Source organism: Salmo salar, chromosome 18 (assembly GCF_965601325.2).
Source record: "Salmo salar chromosome 18, fSalSal1, whole genome shotgun sequence".
NCBI classification, from domain to species: Eukaryota; Metazoa; Chordata; class Actinopteri; order Salmoniformes; family Salmonidae; genus Salmo; species Salmo salar.
Window position 1 is genome coordinate 72,328,370 of NC_138308.1, and position 18,682 is coordinate 72,347,051.

At 41.6% G+C, this 18,682-nt stretch overlaps 1 protein-coding gene across 1 annotated transcript; it reads right to left on the bottom strand.

Moving 5' to 3' along the window:
- Positions 1 to 1,528: 1,528 nt before the first annotated feature.
- On the bottom strand, positions 1,529 to 15,308 carry LOC106577574 (coronin-1B). The gene is made up of 11 exons (XM_014155734.3): positions 14,866 to 15,308; positions 13,475 to 13,680; positions 11,625 to 11,747; positions 10,687 to 10,816; positions 9,447 to 9,628; positions 7,478 to 7,597; positions 7,127 to 7,231; positions 6,865 to 7,010; positions 6,577 to 6,634; positions 6,064 to 6,384; positions 1,529 to 3,937 (listed from the first exon to the last, which is right to left on the bottom strand). The coding sequence occupies exons 2-11, from the start codon at positions 13,676 to 13,678 to the stop codon at positions 3,815 to 3,817; spliced, it is 1,512 nt and encodes a 503-aa protein (XP_014011209.1). The 5' UTR covers positions 13,679 to 13,680; positions 14,866 to 15,308; the 3' UTR covers positions 1,529 to 3,814.
- Positions 15,309 to 18,682: the final 3,374 nt, after the last annotated feature.

The following is an 18,682-nucleotide window of genomic DNA, read 5'->3' on the forward strand; positions in this document are numbered from 1 at the left end:
CCTACAGTATGAACATACTGTACCTGCAAAGTTAAAAAATGCATAAAGTGAGCAAGTAATTGCAGTCCCGTGTGGCTCAGTTGGTAGAGCATGGTGTTTGCAATGCCAGGGTTGTGGGTTCAATTCCCATGGAGGACCAGTATGGAAAAAAACAGGGGGACCAGTACTAAATTATTTATTTTTTTAAATAAAAAAATGGTTGAAATGTATGCGTTCACTACTGTAAGTTGCTCTGGATAAGAGCATCTGCTAAATGACTGTAATGTAAAATAAAGTGGATTAATGTAACTGGACCTACTGATTCTGCTAATAAACACCAACTCTCACAATGCAGCCTAAACATTTGAGTTGCACCAGGTCCCATTTTGTTCTATCCAGACTTACACAAATAATATTTAGACATCTTTAAAAAAAAAAATTAAACAGTCAATGCATAGTTAAAGTTGAGTTTGTTCGCTGAAGTGCAGAACCACACAGCTGACACTGCAGAGCCCAGAAGCAGGAAGTGAATGATGGAACATGGGCAGGTTCAAAAGAAATGCACAGAGCTGATGTGCTTTCAGCCTTGAACCACATCCTGTTATGTGCTCTACTGGCTCGTACAAACACAACACCAGAAGCTACTGGGGAACCATACAGATTCTGTATGTTTAAAACCTACTAACAAATGCACTGTATGATCTCTTAAATGAGTTTTATTTAATTTCAGCAATAATGTTGTGGGAGGACTACACTTGATGGTCCATTTGTAATGCAGAATTTCATTGAGTTCTTTCCAAAGACTCTCATTTTCTTATTTTCGAAGAAGCCCCCTTCTCTGAGGAACCAATCAGAACAGCCTTAGTAACATGCTTGCTTTACCCTGTATGATAACACAAGATAACCACTGTTACACAATGTATCATAAACATTCATGATCTGTGTTTGATATGAAACAAAATAATTGTACTACTGGTTGTAAACACTGAGTGCACAAAACATTAGGGACACCTTCCTAATATTGAGTTGCACCCCCTTTTGCCCTCAGAACAGCCTCAATTCGTCAGGGCATGGACTCTACAAGGTGTCGAAAGCGTTCCACAGGGATGCTGGCCCATGTTGACTCCAATGCTTCCCACAGTTGTTTCAAGTTGCCTGGATGTCCTTTGGGTGCTGGACCATTCTTGATACACGGGAAACTGTTGAGAGTGAAAAACCCAGCAGCGTTGCAGTTCTTGACACAGTCAAACCGGTGAGCCTGGCACTTACTACCATACCCCATTCAAAGGGACTTAAATCTTTTGTCTTGCCCATTCACCCTCTGAATGGCACACATTCACAACCCAAGTCTGAAAAATCCTTCTTTAATCGGTCTTCTCCCCTTCATCTAAACTGATTGAAGTGACATCAATAAGGGATCATAGTGTTCACCAGGATTCACGGAAAGAGCAGGTGTCCCTAATGTTTTGTATACTCACTTTTCAATGACAGCTAAGACTTCCTGTCATGTGACCTGAGAGGGTTAATAAGTGGTCATTCTACAACCGCAAAAGAGGAAGGACTGTTTATTGGAAGAGTCGCACAGTGGAGTGTCATTTTCATCCCCTATTGGTTCACAACCACACAAAACATGTGTAGTATGACAGTGCATAAATAAATATTAATCTAGTAAATAAATTAGTAATGTGATGAGCTTGATGTGAACTAGCCTGGTCCCAGACCCATTTGTGCCGTCTCGCCAACTCCTGTGGTCGTTGTCGACAATACAGCCAAAAGCAGATCTGGGATAAGGCTAGATATGAACTGTACCCGAGGGCTGCAAAGCGGTGCAGTATAAACAGCTTACAAATGCAAAAAATCTAAATGTAACACAGTGAACTATTATTTTTCAGTTCCGTCTAACAGTTGAGCATTGTTTGCCCTTTCTTTCCTATCTTCAAATACAAACCACAGCTGCTATATTAGTCTAAGACAGTGGTATTCAAAAATCGGTGTCAAATCGGTGTTCATTATTTGACACATTTTTGGGGGTAAGATTACAGATTATTGTATGGGACAATATACAAACTTTGAGAAAGATAATTTGAAAAATACAATTTTATTGGGTAAATGTATTGTGGATGGTTGTGCATGTAAAAATCATAATGTACAGATTTTAAAGGTTGTTATTAGTTTTCGGGGTAGGGTCGTGAGAAATACTTGCAGAAAAAAAATGGGGTCCCAGCTAAAAAAGTTTGAATACCACTGGTCTAAAACGATTATATTTAGTTCTACTGACTTGGAAAACATCATTCACACAGTAAAAAAAAAACTCATCCTCAAATTTCATTGCAACTTTCTTTAGTTATGTGCCTCATGACACTCATAGAACTGCTATGATTTAAAATGGTATGATATTAAGTTTGTTCTACTCAGAACACATTTTCTGAGGTAACACTTTACTTGAACTCCCTGTTATAAACTGTCATTGGAGTTTACAACACCTTGTGACAAATTATACTGCATGTTGCTAGTCAGTCTGCTTTTGGCTTCACCAAAGGGGGATCATTCACCTAAGACAACTTAAGTTGGAGAGCACAAATTTAGTGTTACCTCTTCGAACGCAAACAATTTAAATACAAATCACACAAGAGATTAACAACATACATGATAGCAATCATTTAAGGTACCTCCAACTCAAGTCCTTCACATCATTTGTAAGAAAAAGCCCCATATCAAAATCAACATTATTTGGATATTGACCAATGTTTTTTCTTTATATGTCGATATAGGCGCCATACAGCACAGTTTCATACAACTTATCCAATCGCAATTAACCAGTGCAGTTTTGTAAACAGTATATATCCATTTTAGCATATACGCTTGTATTGATAATACCAATGGTCTGACTTCATCTCTTCAGCTAATCTAGGGTAAGAGATTCCTATGATGGAATGGAAAAATAATGTATAGATGCACACATGTACAAATGTATAACTACAAATAATAAACTGGAGTATGACGTTTGATATGCATCACGGTTAGCAGCTCTAACTACCCGATTAAACAATCCCTAACGGATTCACAATGTGAGTGCTTCAATGAGCGCAACTGTAAATGATCTGCCTATCTACTTGATAACACTTGTTGAGGGTGTATTCATATTATACAAAATAATGTAGACAGACGTGCCATTTTGTAAATGTGCCAAATTAACATTTGTGCCAGTTGTCATACTGTATGGCATAAGGATTCGTGAGTAGGCTACAATTGAATCCTCATGTCTTAAGTTTTGTAGTGATACACAATATTGGATACTTAAATGTATACACCTTCAAATAGTGTCACCATCAACGCTCCTTAATAAAAAACGGTAACATATCTTACTGCAGTATGGAAGTCCTATGCAGATTATCCCCCTTCATCCTATATCACCACTATCCAACTGAATCAGCATCTAAAGAGTTGCAGGGTGCATCTAAATGGTGTTTCCTTCTGTCCCTGTGTCCTCTCTTCTCGCCTCCTTCTCAAAATGCATTGGAGGAGAAGGTTCGAGGGTAGGAACCTCTGACCTTCTCCAACGCGTTTTGAGGAGGCGAGGAGAGCGGAGGACACGAGGAAATACAATTGAGATTCACCCGCAGAATCCAATTGTTCTCTGTACACCTTCACTATAATAGTTCACCTTATTCTTGACCCCTCTGTGATTCACACAGTTTAGTAACTCAGCTACACTTCACTACATCCTCCCACACACACACAGCTTAAGGTACTGTTGTTGATTCTAGTAAGGCTATGGTCTATGGAGTTTTAGTAAGAACGCCCTTTGGGTGTAGTGGTGACGCCCCTCGGCCAATCAGACGTCCCCGTCCTCGATGCGGGCCAGCTGCCTCTCCAGCAGCTCGATCCTTTGGCCCTGGGCCAAGACCACCGAACGTAGGGCCTTCACCTCCGCTAGCACCTCGCTCAGCACTTCCTCCTGGAGTGGGGAAGAGGGATGGATGGATAGGGCGAGATGGAGGTTAAGAGGGAGAATGTAGTCACATACAGTAGCAGTCAAAAGTTTGGACAGACCTACTCATTCAAGGGTTTTTCGTTATTTGTACTATTTTCTACATTGTAGAATAATAGTAAAGACATCAAAACTATGAAATCATGTAGTAATCAAAAAAAGTGTTAAACAAATCAAAATATATTTTATATTCTTCAAAGTAGCCACCATTTGCACACTCTTAGCATTCTTTAAATCAGCTTCATGAGGTAGTCACCTGGAATGCATTTCAATTAACACGTGTGCCTTGTTAAAAGTTAATTTGTGGAATTTCTTTTCTTCCTAATGCGTTTGAGACAATCAGTTGTGTTGTGACCAGGTAGGTGTGGTATACAGAAGTTAGCCCTATTTGGTAAAAAGTCCATATTATGGCAAGAACAGCTCAAATAAGAAAAGAGAAACAACAGTCCATCATTATGTAACAGTGTAGGTTCCGTCCCTCTCTTCGCCCTAACCCGGGCTCGAACCAGGGACCCTTGCACACATCAACAACTGACACCCCACGAAGCATCGTTACCCATCGCGCCACAAAAGCCGCGGCCCTTGCAACGCAAGGGGAAACCCTACTTCAAGTCTCAGAGCGAGTGACGTCACCGATTGAAACGCTATTTGCGCGCACCACCGCCAACTAACTTGCCATTTCACATCGGTTACAATTACTTTAAGACATGAAGGTCATTCAATACGGAACATTTCAAGAACTTTGAAAGTTTCTTCAAGTGCAGTCGCAAAAACCATCAAGCGCTATGATGAAACTGGCTCTCATGAGGACCGCCACAGGAAAGGAAGACCCAGAGGTACCTCTGCTGCAGAAGTTAACTCAAATTAATTTAACTGCACCTCGATTGCAGCCCAAATAAATGCTTCACAGAGTTCAAGTAACACACATCTCAACATCAACTGTTCAGAGGAGACTGGGTGAATCAGGCCTTCATGGTCGAATTGCTGCAAAGAAACTACTACTAAAGGACACCAATAAGAAGAGAAGACTTGCTTGGGCCAAGAAACACGAGCAATGGACATTAGACCGGTGGAAATCTGTCCTTTGGTCTGATGAGTCCAAATTTGAGCTTTTTGGTTCCAACCGCTGTGTCTTTGTGAGACGCAGAGTAGCTAAACGGATGATCTCCGCATGTGTTGTTCCCACCATGAAGCATGGAGGAGGAGGTGTGATGGTGCTTTGCTGGTGACACTGTCAGTGATTTATTTAGAATTCAAGGCACACTTAAGCAGCATGGCTACCACAGCATTCTGCAGCGATATGCCATCCCATCTGGTTTGCGCTTAGTGGGACTATAATTTGTTTTTCAACAGGACAATGACCCAACATAACTTCCAAGCTGTGTAAGGGCTATTTGACCAAGAAGGAGAGTGATGGAGTGCTGCAACAGATGACCTGGCCTCCACAATCACCTGACCTCAATCCAATTGAGATGGTTTGGGATGAGTTGGACCGCAGAGTGAAGGAAAAGCAGCCAACTAGTGCTAAGCATATGTGGGAACTCCTTTAAGACTGTTGGAAAAGCATTCCTCATAAAGCTGGTTGAGAGAATGCCAAAAGTGTGCAAAGTTGTCATCAAGGCAAAGTTTGGCTACTTTGAAGAATATAAAATATTATTTTATTTGTTTAACACTTTTTTGTTTACTACATGATGCCATGTGTTATTTCATAGTGTTGATGTCTTCACTATTATTCTACAATGTAGAAAATAGTAATAAAGAAAAACCCTTGAATGAGTAGGTGTGTCCAAACTTTTGACTGGTATTGTCCATGATAACATCCTAAATCCACAAGGCACTACACAAGTCTACTCAACACTTTTCTGGCACTTCTATGTCGTACTCATACCTACATCTCTAACCTCTTATTCATACCAAAACGGAAGAAAACAGACCAAAACAGGGAGGGACTACCTGAACTTGACCAATAAGAAACTCTCGCTCTTGTTGCAAAACGTTGTCGGTTACAAAACGTTTTGCTACGGTTTGCACTAGTGAATACACCCCTACTATGCCTACTGCTATACCCACCTACACCCAAACTCCATTCTCACCTCTCTTTTCACCCTATCGGATGCTCCTTCTCCTTGAGTGACCCTCTGCTGCACCACCCCCTCGTTCTCTGGCTCCCTGGTTGTTGCGGTGGGCATGGCAGCCTGCTGGGGGACTGGGGGAGAGTCTGTCCCGGAGCCCTGTGACGACAGCTTGGGCTTGTTGCGGAGGGTGTCCCTGTTCTTGGAGGGGGCGCCCACGTAGCCACCGCTCAGAGAGACCAGCAGGGGCGGCGCATCCTGCCCGGCAATCCAGTCCTCGGCCAGAAGGGAGGGCTCCACGCTGGCCGTGTCCGGGTATAGGTCCCCCTGGAACAGGTCTGACTGAGGTGGCAAGAGAGGGAGGGGGTCACAGGGAGAGCGTTTTAAGTCAAATTCAGTCAAGCTTGACTGGTTCCAATATCCACATTAGCAATGTTCTGGGCATGCTAGTAATTGGGGTTCTAGTATGGCTATTTGAACATAGTCATAAATGAAGAAGGCCTTCTGTTTCAAATTGTGTGCATGGCAGCTTACCTTCCGTGGTACCGTCATAGAAATGGGCTCTACTTTCCTTTCGTGCAGTTTGTAGAACCTGCAATGAGAGAGAGAAAGAGCAAGAGAGAAAAAGAGAAAGAAATAGTGAATGAAAGAATGAAAGACAGTGAATGAATGAATGAAATAAATGATTTACAGTGGGAGGGCATGAAAGAGGGAACGTATTAGGTGGAATTGAGGGGTGAAAAAGAGAGCAAAATACACTGTAAATACACAGAAAAACAAGTCAAGTAATAATCATAAAGACATGCTGAAAAACCTGTTCACCTGGCAATCTCACACTTGTTGACGTCCACGCCCCTCTTGCTGAGAAAGCCTGCTCCTCGCTGGGGCTCTTTACTGCTGTACAGGCTGAGGAAGTGGACATAGGGCGATTCGTCCGTCACCTCAAAGTACCGGATGGTACAGTCCCCCTGAGAGTGATCAACAGATAAACGGGGCTAAACCAAACATCCGGTGGGGAGATCTGATCATATGACACCAGCTGAATTTGTTATTGAAAATGTGGTCAGAAACAGGTGTACTGTACCTTTCCACACAGGTAGACCATGTTGGTGTCAGGGTCATAGTAGGGGAGGAGAACGCCATTACTGGTGTCCATCTCCTGCACTGCCATTGGCTCAGACATATCCCTCTGCAACACACAGATACAATCATTAGAATATCTGGTCACTGTGTGTAGCGAACCCCTCAGTGCTGTGTGAGTTGAGTCAACTGAAAATAAACAGGTTGACCTGACCTGTACTGTCATGATACCTTAGCTCAACACTCTCCTCTACCATACAGTCAGAGCATCATTTCTGAGGCGTCAACGTCCCATACACTCCCATAAGACTCTGCAAAGTCCTGTTAATGACATGTATCCACCTAGCCGCCGTACCGTATCCCACAAGGCTAGCTGCCTCTCGCTCATGCGGCTGAATCCGGTGGTCAGGATCTTCCCGTCGGAGAGGAACACGGCCCTCATGGGCCTGGTGCCGTCATGGACCTTCTCTTTCACCTGAGACACACACACAACATCATCACAGGTGTTATAAGGGAAGGTAGAGTCAATGTCAATAAGTCATCTTATGTACAGCCAGTAGACTGTAGTTAATGTAGACATACAGTGGCTTCGGAAAGTATTCAGACCCCTTGACTTTTTCCACATTGTTACGTTACAGCCTTATTCTAAAATGGATTTAAAAAAATGTTAAATCCTCAGCAATCTAAACACAATACCCAATAGTGACAAAGCGAAAACATGTTTATATAAGTTTTTTGCTAATTAATAAAAAATTTAAAACAAATACCTTATTTACATAAGTATTCAGACTCTTTGTTATGAGACCCCAAATTGAGCTCAGGTGCATCCTGTTTCCATTGATCATCCTTGAGATGTTTCTACAACTTGGAGTCCACCGGTGGTAAAATCAATTGATTGGACATGATTTGGAAAGGCCCCGCAGGCCCCACAGTTGACAGTGCATGTCAGAGCAAAAACCAAGCCATGAGGTCGAAGGAAATGTCCGTAGAGCTCCGAGACAGGATTGTGTCGAGGCACAGATCTGGGAAAGGGTACCAAAAAATGCCTGCAGCATTGCAGGTCCCCAAGAACACAGTGGCCTCCATCATTCTTAAATGGAAGAAGTTTGAAACCACCAAGACTCTTCCTAGAGCTGGCCGCCAGGACAAACTGAGCAATCGAGGGAGAAGAGCCTTGGTCAGGGAGGTGACCAAGAACCCCATGGTCAGTCTGAGCTCAAGAGTTCCTCTGTGGAGATGGGAGAACCTTCCAGAAGGACAACCATCTCTGCAACACTACACCAATCAGGCCTTTATGGTAGATTGGCCAGCCGGATGCCACGCCTCAGTAAAAGGCACATGACAGCCCGCTTGGAGTTTCTCCAAAAGGCACCTAAAGACTCTCAGACCATGAGAAACAAGATTATCTGGTCTGATGAAACAAGATTTAGTTCTTTGGCCTGAATGTCAAGTGTCATGTCTGGAGGAAACCTGGCACCATCCTTACGGTGAAGCCTGGTGGTGGCAGCATCATGCTGTGGGGGTGTTTTTCAGCGGCAGGGACTGGAAGACTAGTCAGGATCGAGGGAAAGATGAACGTTGCAAAGTACAGAGAGATCCTTGATGAAAACGTGCTCCAGAGCGCTCAGGACCTCAGACTGGGGCGAAGGTTCACCTTCCAAGAGGACAACAACCATAAGCTTTGGGACAAGTCTCTGAATGTCCTTGAGTGGCCCAGCCAGAGCCCGAACCCAATTTATTATCTCTGAAGAGCCTTGAAAATATCTGTGCAGCAACATTCCCCATCCAACCTGACAGATCTTGAGAGGATCTGCAGAGAAGAATGGGAGAAACTCCCCAAATATAGGTGTGCCAAGCTTGAAGCGTCATACCCAAGAAGACTCAAGCCTGTAATTGCTGCCAAGGTGCTTCAACAAAGTACTGAGTAAAGGGTCTGAATACCTATGTAAATGTGATATTTCTTTTTTTGCTTTGTCAATATGGGGTATTTATTGTGTGTAGATTGATGAGAAAAAAAACATTTTAATCCATTTTAGAATAAAGCTGTAACCTAACAAAATGTGGAAAAAGTCAAGGGGTCTGAATACTTTCTGAAGGCACTGTATCAAATATGCTGTATTTACAAGTGCTGATTAGCTGCAGCCAATTTAGCAGGGCAAAGGTCACTTTCTTTCAAAGGAAGGACATTATGTGAACAAGGTGGTGCTTATTTGCTTTGGTCTCCTGTGTGTAATAATAAGGGAAGTTATGGTATTTGGTACTATTAATTTGACTTATTTCAATTAATTTGCATGCGTGTCATTCATGGGCTAGACAGGAAGCACCTTGAGGACGGTCCCCCGTCGCGGGTCGATGACACGCAGCGCCTTGTCCTTGCACACAGTGCAGATGGCACTGCCCTCCCGGTTCCAGCTCACACTGTAGATCAGGTCTGGGTGGGCATCGGCTATCTGGTACACCAGCTCCCCCGTGCCCACGTCCCACACGCACACCAGGTTGTCACAGCCTGAGAGCGAGAATGAGAGAGAGTTGCATCAGTCAAAAACAGTCATGAACACAGAATCTGGGAGAGCACAGACAAAACTAAGTTCACAGAAGAGGGGTTAAAAACGCACGCTACCAAGCTTATTTTACCGAAACGTCGATCTCAATAAAAGTGGTAAAATCATGTGTTTTTTTTAAGAGTTCCCACAATAAATATGTATATGCAAAACATTCAAATAATCAAAAGGATACAGAGAGAGGTAACATCTAAAAATGCAGACATAAACATACAATTACTGGCACAGACTAAACATTCAGACATACCATTCTAAGTAACACAGACACATACATAGACAAATCAATTGCTTTTAACTTTTGAAACCTTCCGATGCCCTCTTGAAGGATAGTCAGTTTCCCGTTAACCTTAACTACATTCTCCTTTAAACGTGCAGCACATGCTGTTAATTGCAACGCAGGGATACTCAATTCCTGGCTTGCATAATGCATTGGGAATTGAACGGTCTGTCATGGAACACCTCTCCAGTACGTTTAAAGCTGTCCTTCAACTCTCACTGTTTCCCCTGACTGAATACTACATATTCCCTTTCTCTGGAGGTCCAATGTTTAACACATGGGTGACTAGTACTACATGCTACCATGACTCGTGGCCAAGCTATGTCCCAACACTATCAGCATGTCTATTTGCAGTTGTGACTACATTCAACACTTCCCCCTAAAAAAAACCACATTTCCTCTATCTCAGACTACGGACCTATTAACCATAAAAATCAAAGTCCTAGCATAAGCGGTCTCACATTATCATGACTGGTGGTGACCAACGTGTGTCACAATACTATCAATATGTCTAGTCAACCTTTCCTTGCAGCTTAAAGCACACACATCCACTGACATAGGAGGCATTGCTTATGAATAGTGACCTGGATAGTGCAAACTGGCAGGCAGACATACACTGTTTGAGGTGAAGACATTGTCCTCTGCCATGTGTTGCCACGAACCATCAGTGCAGACGATGTCGCTCTATCTGACGTACGACAATGAGGTGCAGATAGATTAAGTTACCTGCAGTTAGGAGGATATTGAAAGCTGTCGGGTGCCAGGCTAGGATTCCCACTCGTTTACTATGGCCCTCCAGTGTCACCACGGGCTCTGTCATTGGTCCAGTCAGCCCTCCGTCAGGGATTTGCCACACCTTTAATAGACAACACAACCAATAACAACGCTTTGTTACAGAGGTAGAGCATACAGATGACCCTCCCTCCCATCGGCATGCATCTGCTGATCTGCAGCATTTTCAACACAGATATGCCCTCTTGATAGTAGTCATCAGGCCATCATAGAACAGCGCATCTGTTATTTACTCTTTTTAAACACTTATGACTATTCATCCAGCTTTATGCCATCTTACAGCCCATCTCAATCAATGCAAAGGTATGGAACCTTTTCTCATTAACAATAGTGAGCTGCTAAGGGTTGCAAAGCTACCGGTAATTTAGCAAAGTTACCAGAATCTTCAGTAAATTTGGTAATTAATCGATAATCAATGGTAACTTTAGTAATTTATGTCCATGGGTTTCTAGTTGATAGACCAAATGTTTCAAGAGAAAATAGCCTAATTAATGAAAAAAGTACCTAATCAACAATGGCATTATTTTCAATGAACTCTGCAACTAAGATTATTTTTATTTATTTTTTACAACTGCCACCAGTTTGGTGGAAAAACATTTACAACAAAGACATAGTCAAATAAATAAGTGTGTAAAATAATATATATATAAAGGATGTGAAACCCTCATATTCTTCATGATAATTAAAGACACCTGAGAATCTGAAGTATCCAAAAAGGCCACTAGATTTCACCTTATACAATTCCCAAAACAAATATTCTGGTAGTTTACTAGTTAACGTCGAAAGTTTCCAGTAATATACCCTCCCTTTGCAACCCTATAACTGTTTATGTTTCCTTTTTAGAGGGCAGCTACCTTCACATCACCACCTACCTTTACAGTGCAGTCCTCCGAGGCACTGGCGATGACGTTGTCGTCATGGGGACACCACTGGACATCCAGCACTGGAGCTGCGTGTCCACACACTGTGGGTGTGGCCTGGTCAATTCTGCCACTCTGTGGAAAAGAAGCAGGTGGGCATGGTCACCATCATCTGATTAGCACAAAACCCCAGGTCAGTGGTTTTCAACTGGTGGTCTGTTATTTGAAAACAATATCAGTTGGGAGTATCAATGGTGTTATAAGCAATTGTTACTTTTCAACATGCAAATTGTTTATTATAATAATAGGCCTTTAATCTGTTACATTTGTCATAAAATTGAAGGAATAGGATATCAAGATAGGTAGGCACTTTTAGGGTATTGATCCTTATCTTCCATCTGAGAGGTTTGATGCCGTGGTGTAGTGGAGGGTATCCGTAGGTATATGCCATTTTTTTTATTTAACTAGGCAAGTCAGTTAAGAACAAATTCTTATTTACAATGACGGCCTACCCCGACCAAACCCGGACAACGCTGGGCGAATTGTGCGCCGCCCTATGGGACTCCCAATCACGGCCAGACGTGATTCAGCCTGGATTCGAACCAGGGACTGTAGTGTCGCCTCTTGCACTGACATGCAATGCCTTAGACCGCTGCGTCACTCGGGAGCCCATATACCCAGTTATTTTTTAGTGGGCATTGCATATACTCACTTCTTAATCCCCACCGTGCGTATCAAAGTAGTGTAGTAGAGGTATATGCTGTATCAATTAATAAGGCTGATGGAACAAATCAGAATGTTTTGCTTAAAATGTTTATAAACTATAATTTTTTCACATTTTAGGAGCAGCAATGTGCACAGGGCTACAGGCCTACACGCGAATGTTCCAAAATGTAATGTGCGGGAAAACACAGTTCATGTTTCGCACATGCGAGCGATTTCATGGACAGAGATGGAAACATCCGTTAGAAAATAAAGCGGGGAGATCTAAAGATGCAACAACTATCATGGGTTGCTAATATGAACGGGATGCCGCCTTTGGCTGCGACACAATGAAAGAAAGTTGAAAGAAAACCAACAGAACAGGAGAACGCATATGAGGAAGTGCCTCCATGTTTCTATAATGGGATTTTGGCTATAGGCTCCTTTGAAGCAAAGTAAAACATGGCTCATAACATGAAGTAAAACGTCCAGGTTTCAAACAATTAAGGAACAGGAAAAATATAATGATGCTAATGATGGGCCTAACAGTCTTCTTAATTAAATGTTAACTAGCTACAAAGTAGCCGATGCCTACCTGGCAGAATGATATGATCATTTGCATCAATCAAGTGGCCATTTGTTTTGCAAACTCAATCTCATGTGCTACAGAAATACTGCAAAACAAGCAACAGTGCTAGGTGCCTGTGCACTTTAATTAAAGGGTAACTACAAATCAAAAATAAAAATGTTTTCACAGACATCGAACGTGGTCTCCTAAGGTGGTTTAAGCATTTTTATGGACTTAGGACCAACAATTTTGCTGTTTTTCTCTTACAAAAGTGTGACTTTGAGAGCAAAATAATCTCATCTGAAACCTGGACTTAGTTGATTAATTTAAACATAATTTATCGGTTTCAATAGTAGGCCTACTATAAGCCTACTAGCACAGTACAGCTTAGGTTGGCCTGACTGTGAAAGACCCACATGGGATTTATTATTTCAGGTCATTCAGAGTACATGCGACTGTTTCTCAAATAATTTCTCATGCATGGCACCTTTCCTTTGGCCGGGCGGGCTGATTGGAAAATTTGGGGCAAAATTTGAGTGTACCAACTTCTCCAGGAACCCCTGGGTGGATGCTTAATTGGGCTAGCACAAACCTTATTGAGCGGTAGAACTAGGAAGGCCCCTCCTCCACCTGATTCGATGACAACTGCGGTGAATTTGGGGTTCACAGCGCAGAGGGGCCCGTCCCATGTGACACGGGACACTCGGACGTCATCGATGCAGTGCTCTGCCTTCCAAGCCTGGGCGAAGACGTGCCTGAACTTGCTCTGTCTGACCACACCTCTTCGGAACGACATGACTGTGAAGAGAGAAATTGGGAGCGTTCAAGCGGATCACTTTTGTCAATTCGGTGACCAAGGCAAAAGATGTGCCTTTGAACAGTGTATGGTAGTAGGTGCCAAGTGCACCGGTTTGATTGTGTCAAGAACTGCAACACTGCCTGGTTTTTCCCACGTGTATCAAGAATGGTCCACCACCCAAAGGACATCCAGCCAACTTGATAAATGTGGGAAGCATTGGAGTCAACATGGGCTAGGATCCCTGTGGAATGCTTGACACCTTGTAGAGTCCATGCCTCGACAAATTGAAGGGGATACAACTCAATATTTGGAAGATGTTACTAATGTTTGGTATACTCCTTGTATATTGAAATAGTCACATGCAAGTGGTGGTTAAAAAGTATTTAAACTCTGGTGGGGCTAGTTTTGCAAGTCATTACTAAGCCAATGAGTTAATGAAGTGAGCCATGTTCTTTTAAGAACAACCTCAAGCAGGCTACAATCTCAAGAGTCAAGCTTAACTTTTTTTTTTTTTCACCATCAGATCAAAGTACAGGATATGGCACTGACCAACAAACTTGTTTATTCAGTTAATCAGTAACATGTAATGAATGTTAATACTGGAGAGAAGGAAGCAAGTAAACATCAGCCAAATTCCCCCATACTGTGAGTCAGTCTGTTCTAAAAAGAACAGTCAAGGCTGACTGGACAAGAGGGCATGATCCGCCTGCAGTCAAAACACAAGGGGGGACGGGGTAATTCTATAGGCCTATGCAGGGTGATACCACATTCTTTACAGTTGACGCTACAGTATAATCTAATCAAGGGTGTTAACATGTTACATTCTAAAGTAACAAATTGTTTGTAAATTATAATAACATGACGAAACGTTGGCTTGCATCCAAATCATTTGAATGTAGGAATGCCTGTGGGAGTGGCAGGTGTAGTTTCCAAATAGATTATCTGCACAAGGCACATTATTATCAGCATCAACAAGAATTTAAAAGATGGGTCGGAAAATATCCATATAAGGACACAAAATACAATTTAGGGAATGAATGTCACAGACGACAAATAACCTAACGTTAAGTAGCCTACATGATCGAGAAGAGGGTCGATAATGTGTGGTTCTAAGAGATTATGCAAGGTAAATACAATAGCAAAGGTGTTTTACAAAGAGAAGGACATTTTTTCAATTACTATACCTCGATTTCAGACAACCTTTTAATTGGAAAAGATAAAAAGGCTGAAGCTACACCGTGACAAGAGGAAGCCAATAAAATAATCCGCCACCAGCAGTAACTTAATCCTTTGCTATGTTGGAAAGGCGGCTACACAGCCGACCTACTGCGATGGCAGGAAATAATTGTTGTAGATGATTAAACACAGCCAGGTGATTGATGATTAGATCTCAAGAAAAATAAAACACGCGCAGCGCACAATCCCGATGCAAAATTATTACCCACCCAGTTGGTTAAAAATTGCGTATCTGTGATGCAATATTTAACCTGAGCAAGCATGTCAAAAGATTCGTAAATGTAGACGAAGACAAGGGAAAGGTAACCGCGAATGACGGGCGGGCGACCGAAAAGATGCTGACACTACGCACTCCGTTTTGGAATGATTACTGTTTGGAACAGAAATCCAGACTTCCGCCCCTGGCAGGATATAGTGGAGGTAGCCAGAGAGGAAGAGGCGAAACGAGAGGGTTTTCTCCGCTGAAAATCTGTCCACGAAAATAAGACCACGGTAGAGAGGATTTTTTGAATGGAGTTCAATGAGAGAATGTCGAATTTGGTCAACAAAAACATGTATTTCTAATTTCCCACGTGAGGCTTATTTAATGGAATACACGTTTCGTAATGTTCAGGTTGTTACGAATGCACTGATAGAATTGGACGCACGTGACATTTCGGCAACAAAAATACAATAAAATAAACTGTACATCAGCGGTTTGCCTGTATGCGTATCTGCCCTCTCATTGGCTAGAAGGTTCCCACCTGATCTCGTCTCCTCCCGCATGCGTTCCATATTTGAGGATATGCATTTCCATTGTTAGAGCGGTCACTCGAGTATCTTGTCAATATAATAGAAACTCTTTGATGTAGCGTTGTATTCATCGCATTACTAACGATTGGGCTGCTGCGCTTACACAAAGCCCTACTGTACTAACTCAAATGCATATCAAATGGTGGACTTAACGGGTGTGTAAGTGACGTATTCTGTCAACATTTGCATGGCATTACATTATGTCAGCAAAAAAAGCTGTTAAACCATATGAAGCATATCAGGCCATATATGCACAGTTTTTCTTGTCCCTTGTTGTTTTTCAGGTACGAAGAAGGTGTCTGAAATGCATGACAAGTGAAATGATTATGGGTGTGTGACACATTCTGTCTATATTTGCACATATATGAGAACAGCAAAAAAGCTGTGTAACTGACCACGTCAAAAACTGGACATATATGGGTATACATGCAGGGTTGGGTATTTACCAATTTACTAAATGTAATCCGTTACAGTTACTAGTTACCTGTCCGCAATTGTAATCAGTAACGTAACTTTTGGATTACCCAAACTCAGTAACGTAATCTGATTACATTCTGTTACTTTTAGATTACTTTCCCCTTATGAGGCTTTAGAAGGAGACAAAAATGTATGTTACCCAATTGAACGACATCTATTGTCGGATAAATCAATGTTAAAGTTTACATAGCTGGTCATATATGGATGTTAAATGTTACTTTATGGGTTGGTTATGTAGGCTTCTTCTAACCCATCACTTAATGCTACATATAATAATAATATTAAATTATATCTTTACATAAAAAAACAAAATCTATCAGAATTCCAGTCATTCCAATAAATGTTATACCCCTTGATCTTGAAGAATAGAACTTGGAAATATGGAAGCATATATTGGCCAAATTGTTTTACCTGAGCATGACCCCAAAACTAAGGATTTAGTGGCCAGCCCTACTCAGTATTTTATGATTTTGTTGATATAAAATTTATAAAAAGTATTGTTTTAACCATGTTCTGAGGCTATACAGTGTTTGTTTACATTTTGCAATGTTTACAAACATTGGAGTAAAACAGGCTTATATTTTGGGTTCTCATGGAGTGTGAGACAGCTAAGCTCATGAGGCATTTATATTCTTCAAGAATCAATGGTTATATATAATTTATAAATCCAAAAATGGATGTAGCAACTACAGATTGCCCCTTTAAGTCTATCAAAAGGAGTGTAAGTTTGAGCATGTGTCCATTAGGCCTATGGATTTTTTTTTTATCAGCATGAATTAGATTGAGCAATAAAAGCCCCACTTTTATTCCACAGGCTTGGATCCGCACCATGCAGCTGTTGCAAGAGCGCATTTTCACTGTCTGTCCACTGGTTTCAAAAATAATGATTGATAGGCAGCCTAAACTTCTGGAATTCAACCATTATTGGGTTCAAATACACATTTAGATTTGTGAACAGACATCAACAACAACCACAATCCGTAAGGCGCAAATAGCTAAATGAGAGAGCAGCAGTGTGATTCACATCAATGCGCTATGTAGATATCATTAAAAAGTGATATCCGTATCGCGGTAGACCACACCACTGCTGTCATTCACAGCGTTTATTCAAATTGGATCATCTTTGGATGCCGACAACAGTCGCACCATTGGAATTCATAGCTTGGAGTGTAGTCCTACAAAAGCATATTCCTGCTCCTTTCACGCGATCCATCAAACACATTTGGTGTGTCATCATAGTGGTCTCTGACTTGTGGTCAGACTCGCTCAGGTGGAAGAAGCTTAAACTTTTTTTTATCTTGTGATGAGTAGACATTTAATTCAATTATTTGTTACACTTGAGATTGAGAAATACAATTTTCACATTTTAATATCGCTAAATGATTATGTATTTATTTGTGTGATTATTTGGGTCAAGAAATGATCTTATCCCTTCCAATATCATATCATATGATCATCTTTATGTATTTCTCACCCCTAGAAATATGATTGTAATTCCATGCTCATACTAACCACAAGATGGCGATCATGTCCCACAAAGAGAAATGCGCTACTTAATAATAACTTTGTGGAAAAGGGAGTGAGTAGGACGATAGCACAGCTAAAACGATGAGACAGATATTTCACCGGATGTATAAATGTGAAGCATTCGTTTGGTTTTTCCACTCACTACAAAATCTGGAATATAGAAGCCCAGTGACCGGCAGTAGGAGAAGATGGAACGAGATGGATTTTGGCCGACATTCTGCACATTTTCTTATCGATTAAACAATTAATCTCTATACAGTTTTCGGTTCCCAAAACTAAAATCTGTTATCAAAAGAGTGGACAAAGTTTTGTAGACTTTACCCTTTGCCAACGTTTTAAAAATAGCGTTGTTTAGGAGTGCCAACAAGAATTTAGTTATTGCACACGCGCACTGCACATAGTAGGCGTTCCCTAACGGAAATATGCAAATATTTTCTAGAACGTGCCAATAGGATCTCTCTAGTTTGTGCTGGGCTCTTCCCATCCCCGTTCTGCCCACTATGAATAATTTGTTCCCGGTCTATCTTGGGTTAGTTATAAAAATATTTGATGCAATTAGTAATTGTATCGCGTGCATGGGTTAGTAAATGAAGAGGCTTGACGTAATCGCCCGTGAAGCTCAGTTGGTAGAGCATGGTGCTTGCAGTGGCAGGGTTCTATTCCCACGGGGGACCAGTAGGAAAACACTATTATAAATCTAAGGAAGGAACAAATGTTTTTTGAGAAGAAGTCTTCGCGTGAGAAGTAGTTGTTTCTGGTTATAATAGCTTAACGATATCCAGTACCTAACTTAAGTTCACAAGTCACAAAAACAAGAAAAGTAATAGTAAGACTAAACAACCGTAAAATGTCGTTTGTCACTTGAGCTTGCCCGCTAACCGGCGGTGATGTGTCGGTAGTTAGTACATGGAACATTATAGAGCATCTCTGATTGAAAGCCTAAAGCAGACAAAATAAGTGAGAGGAAGT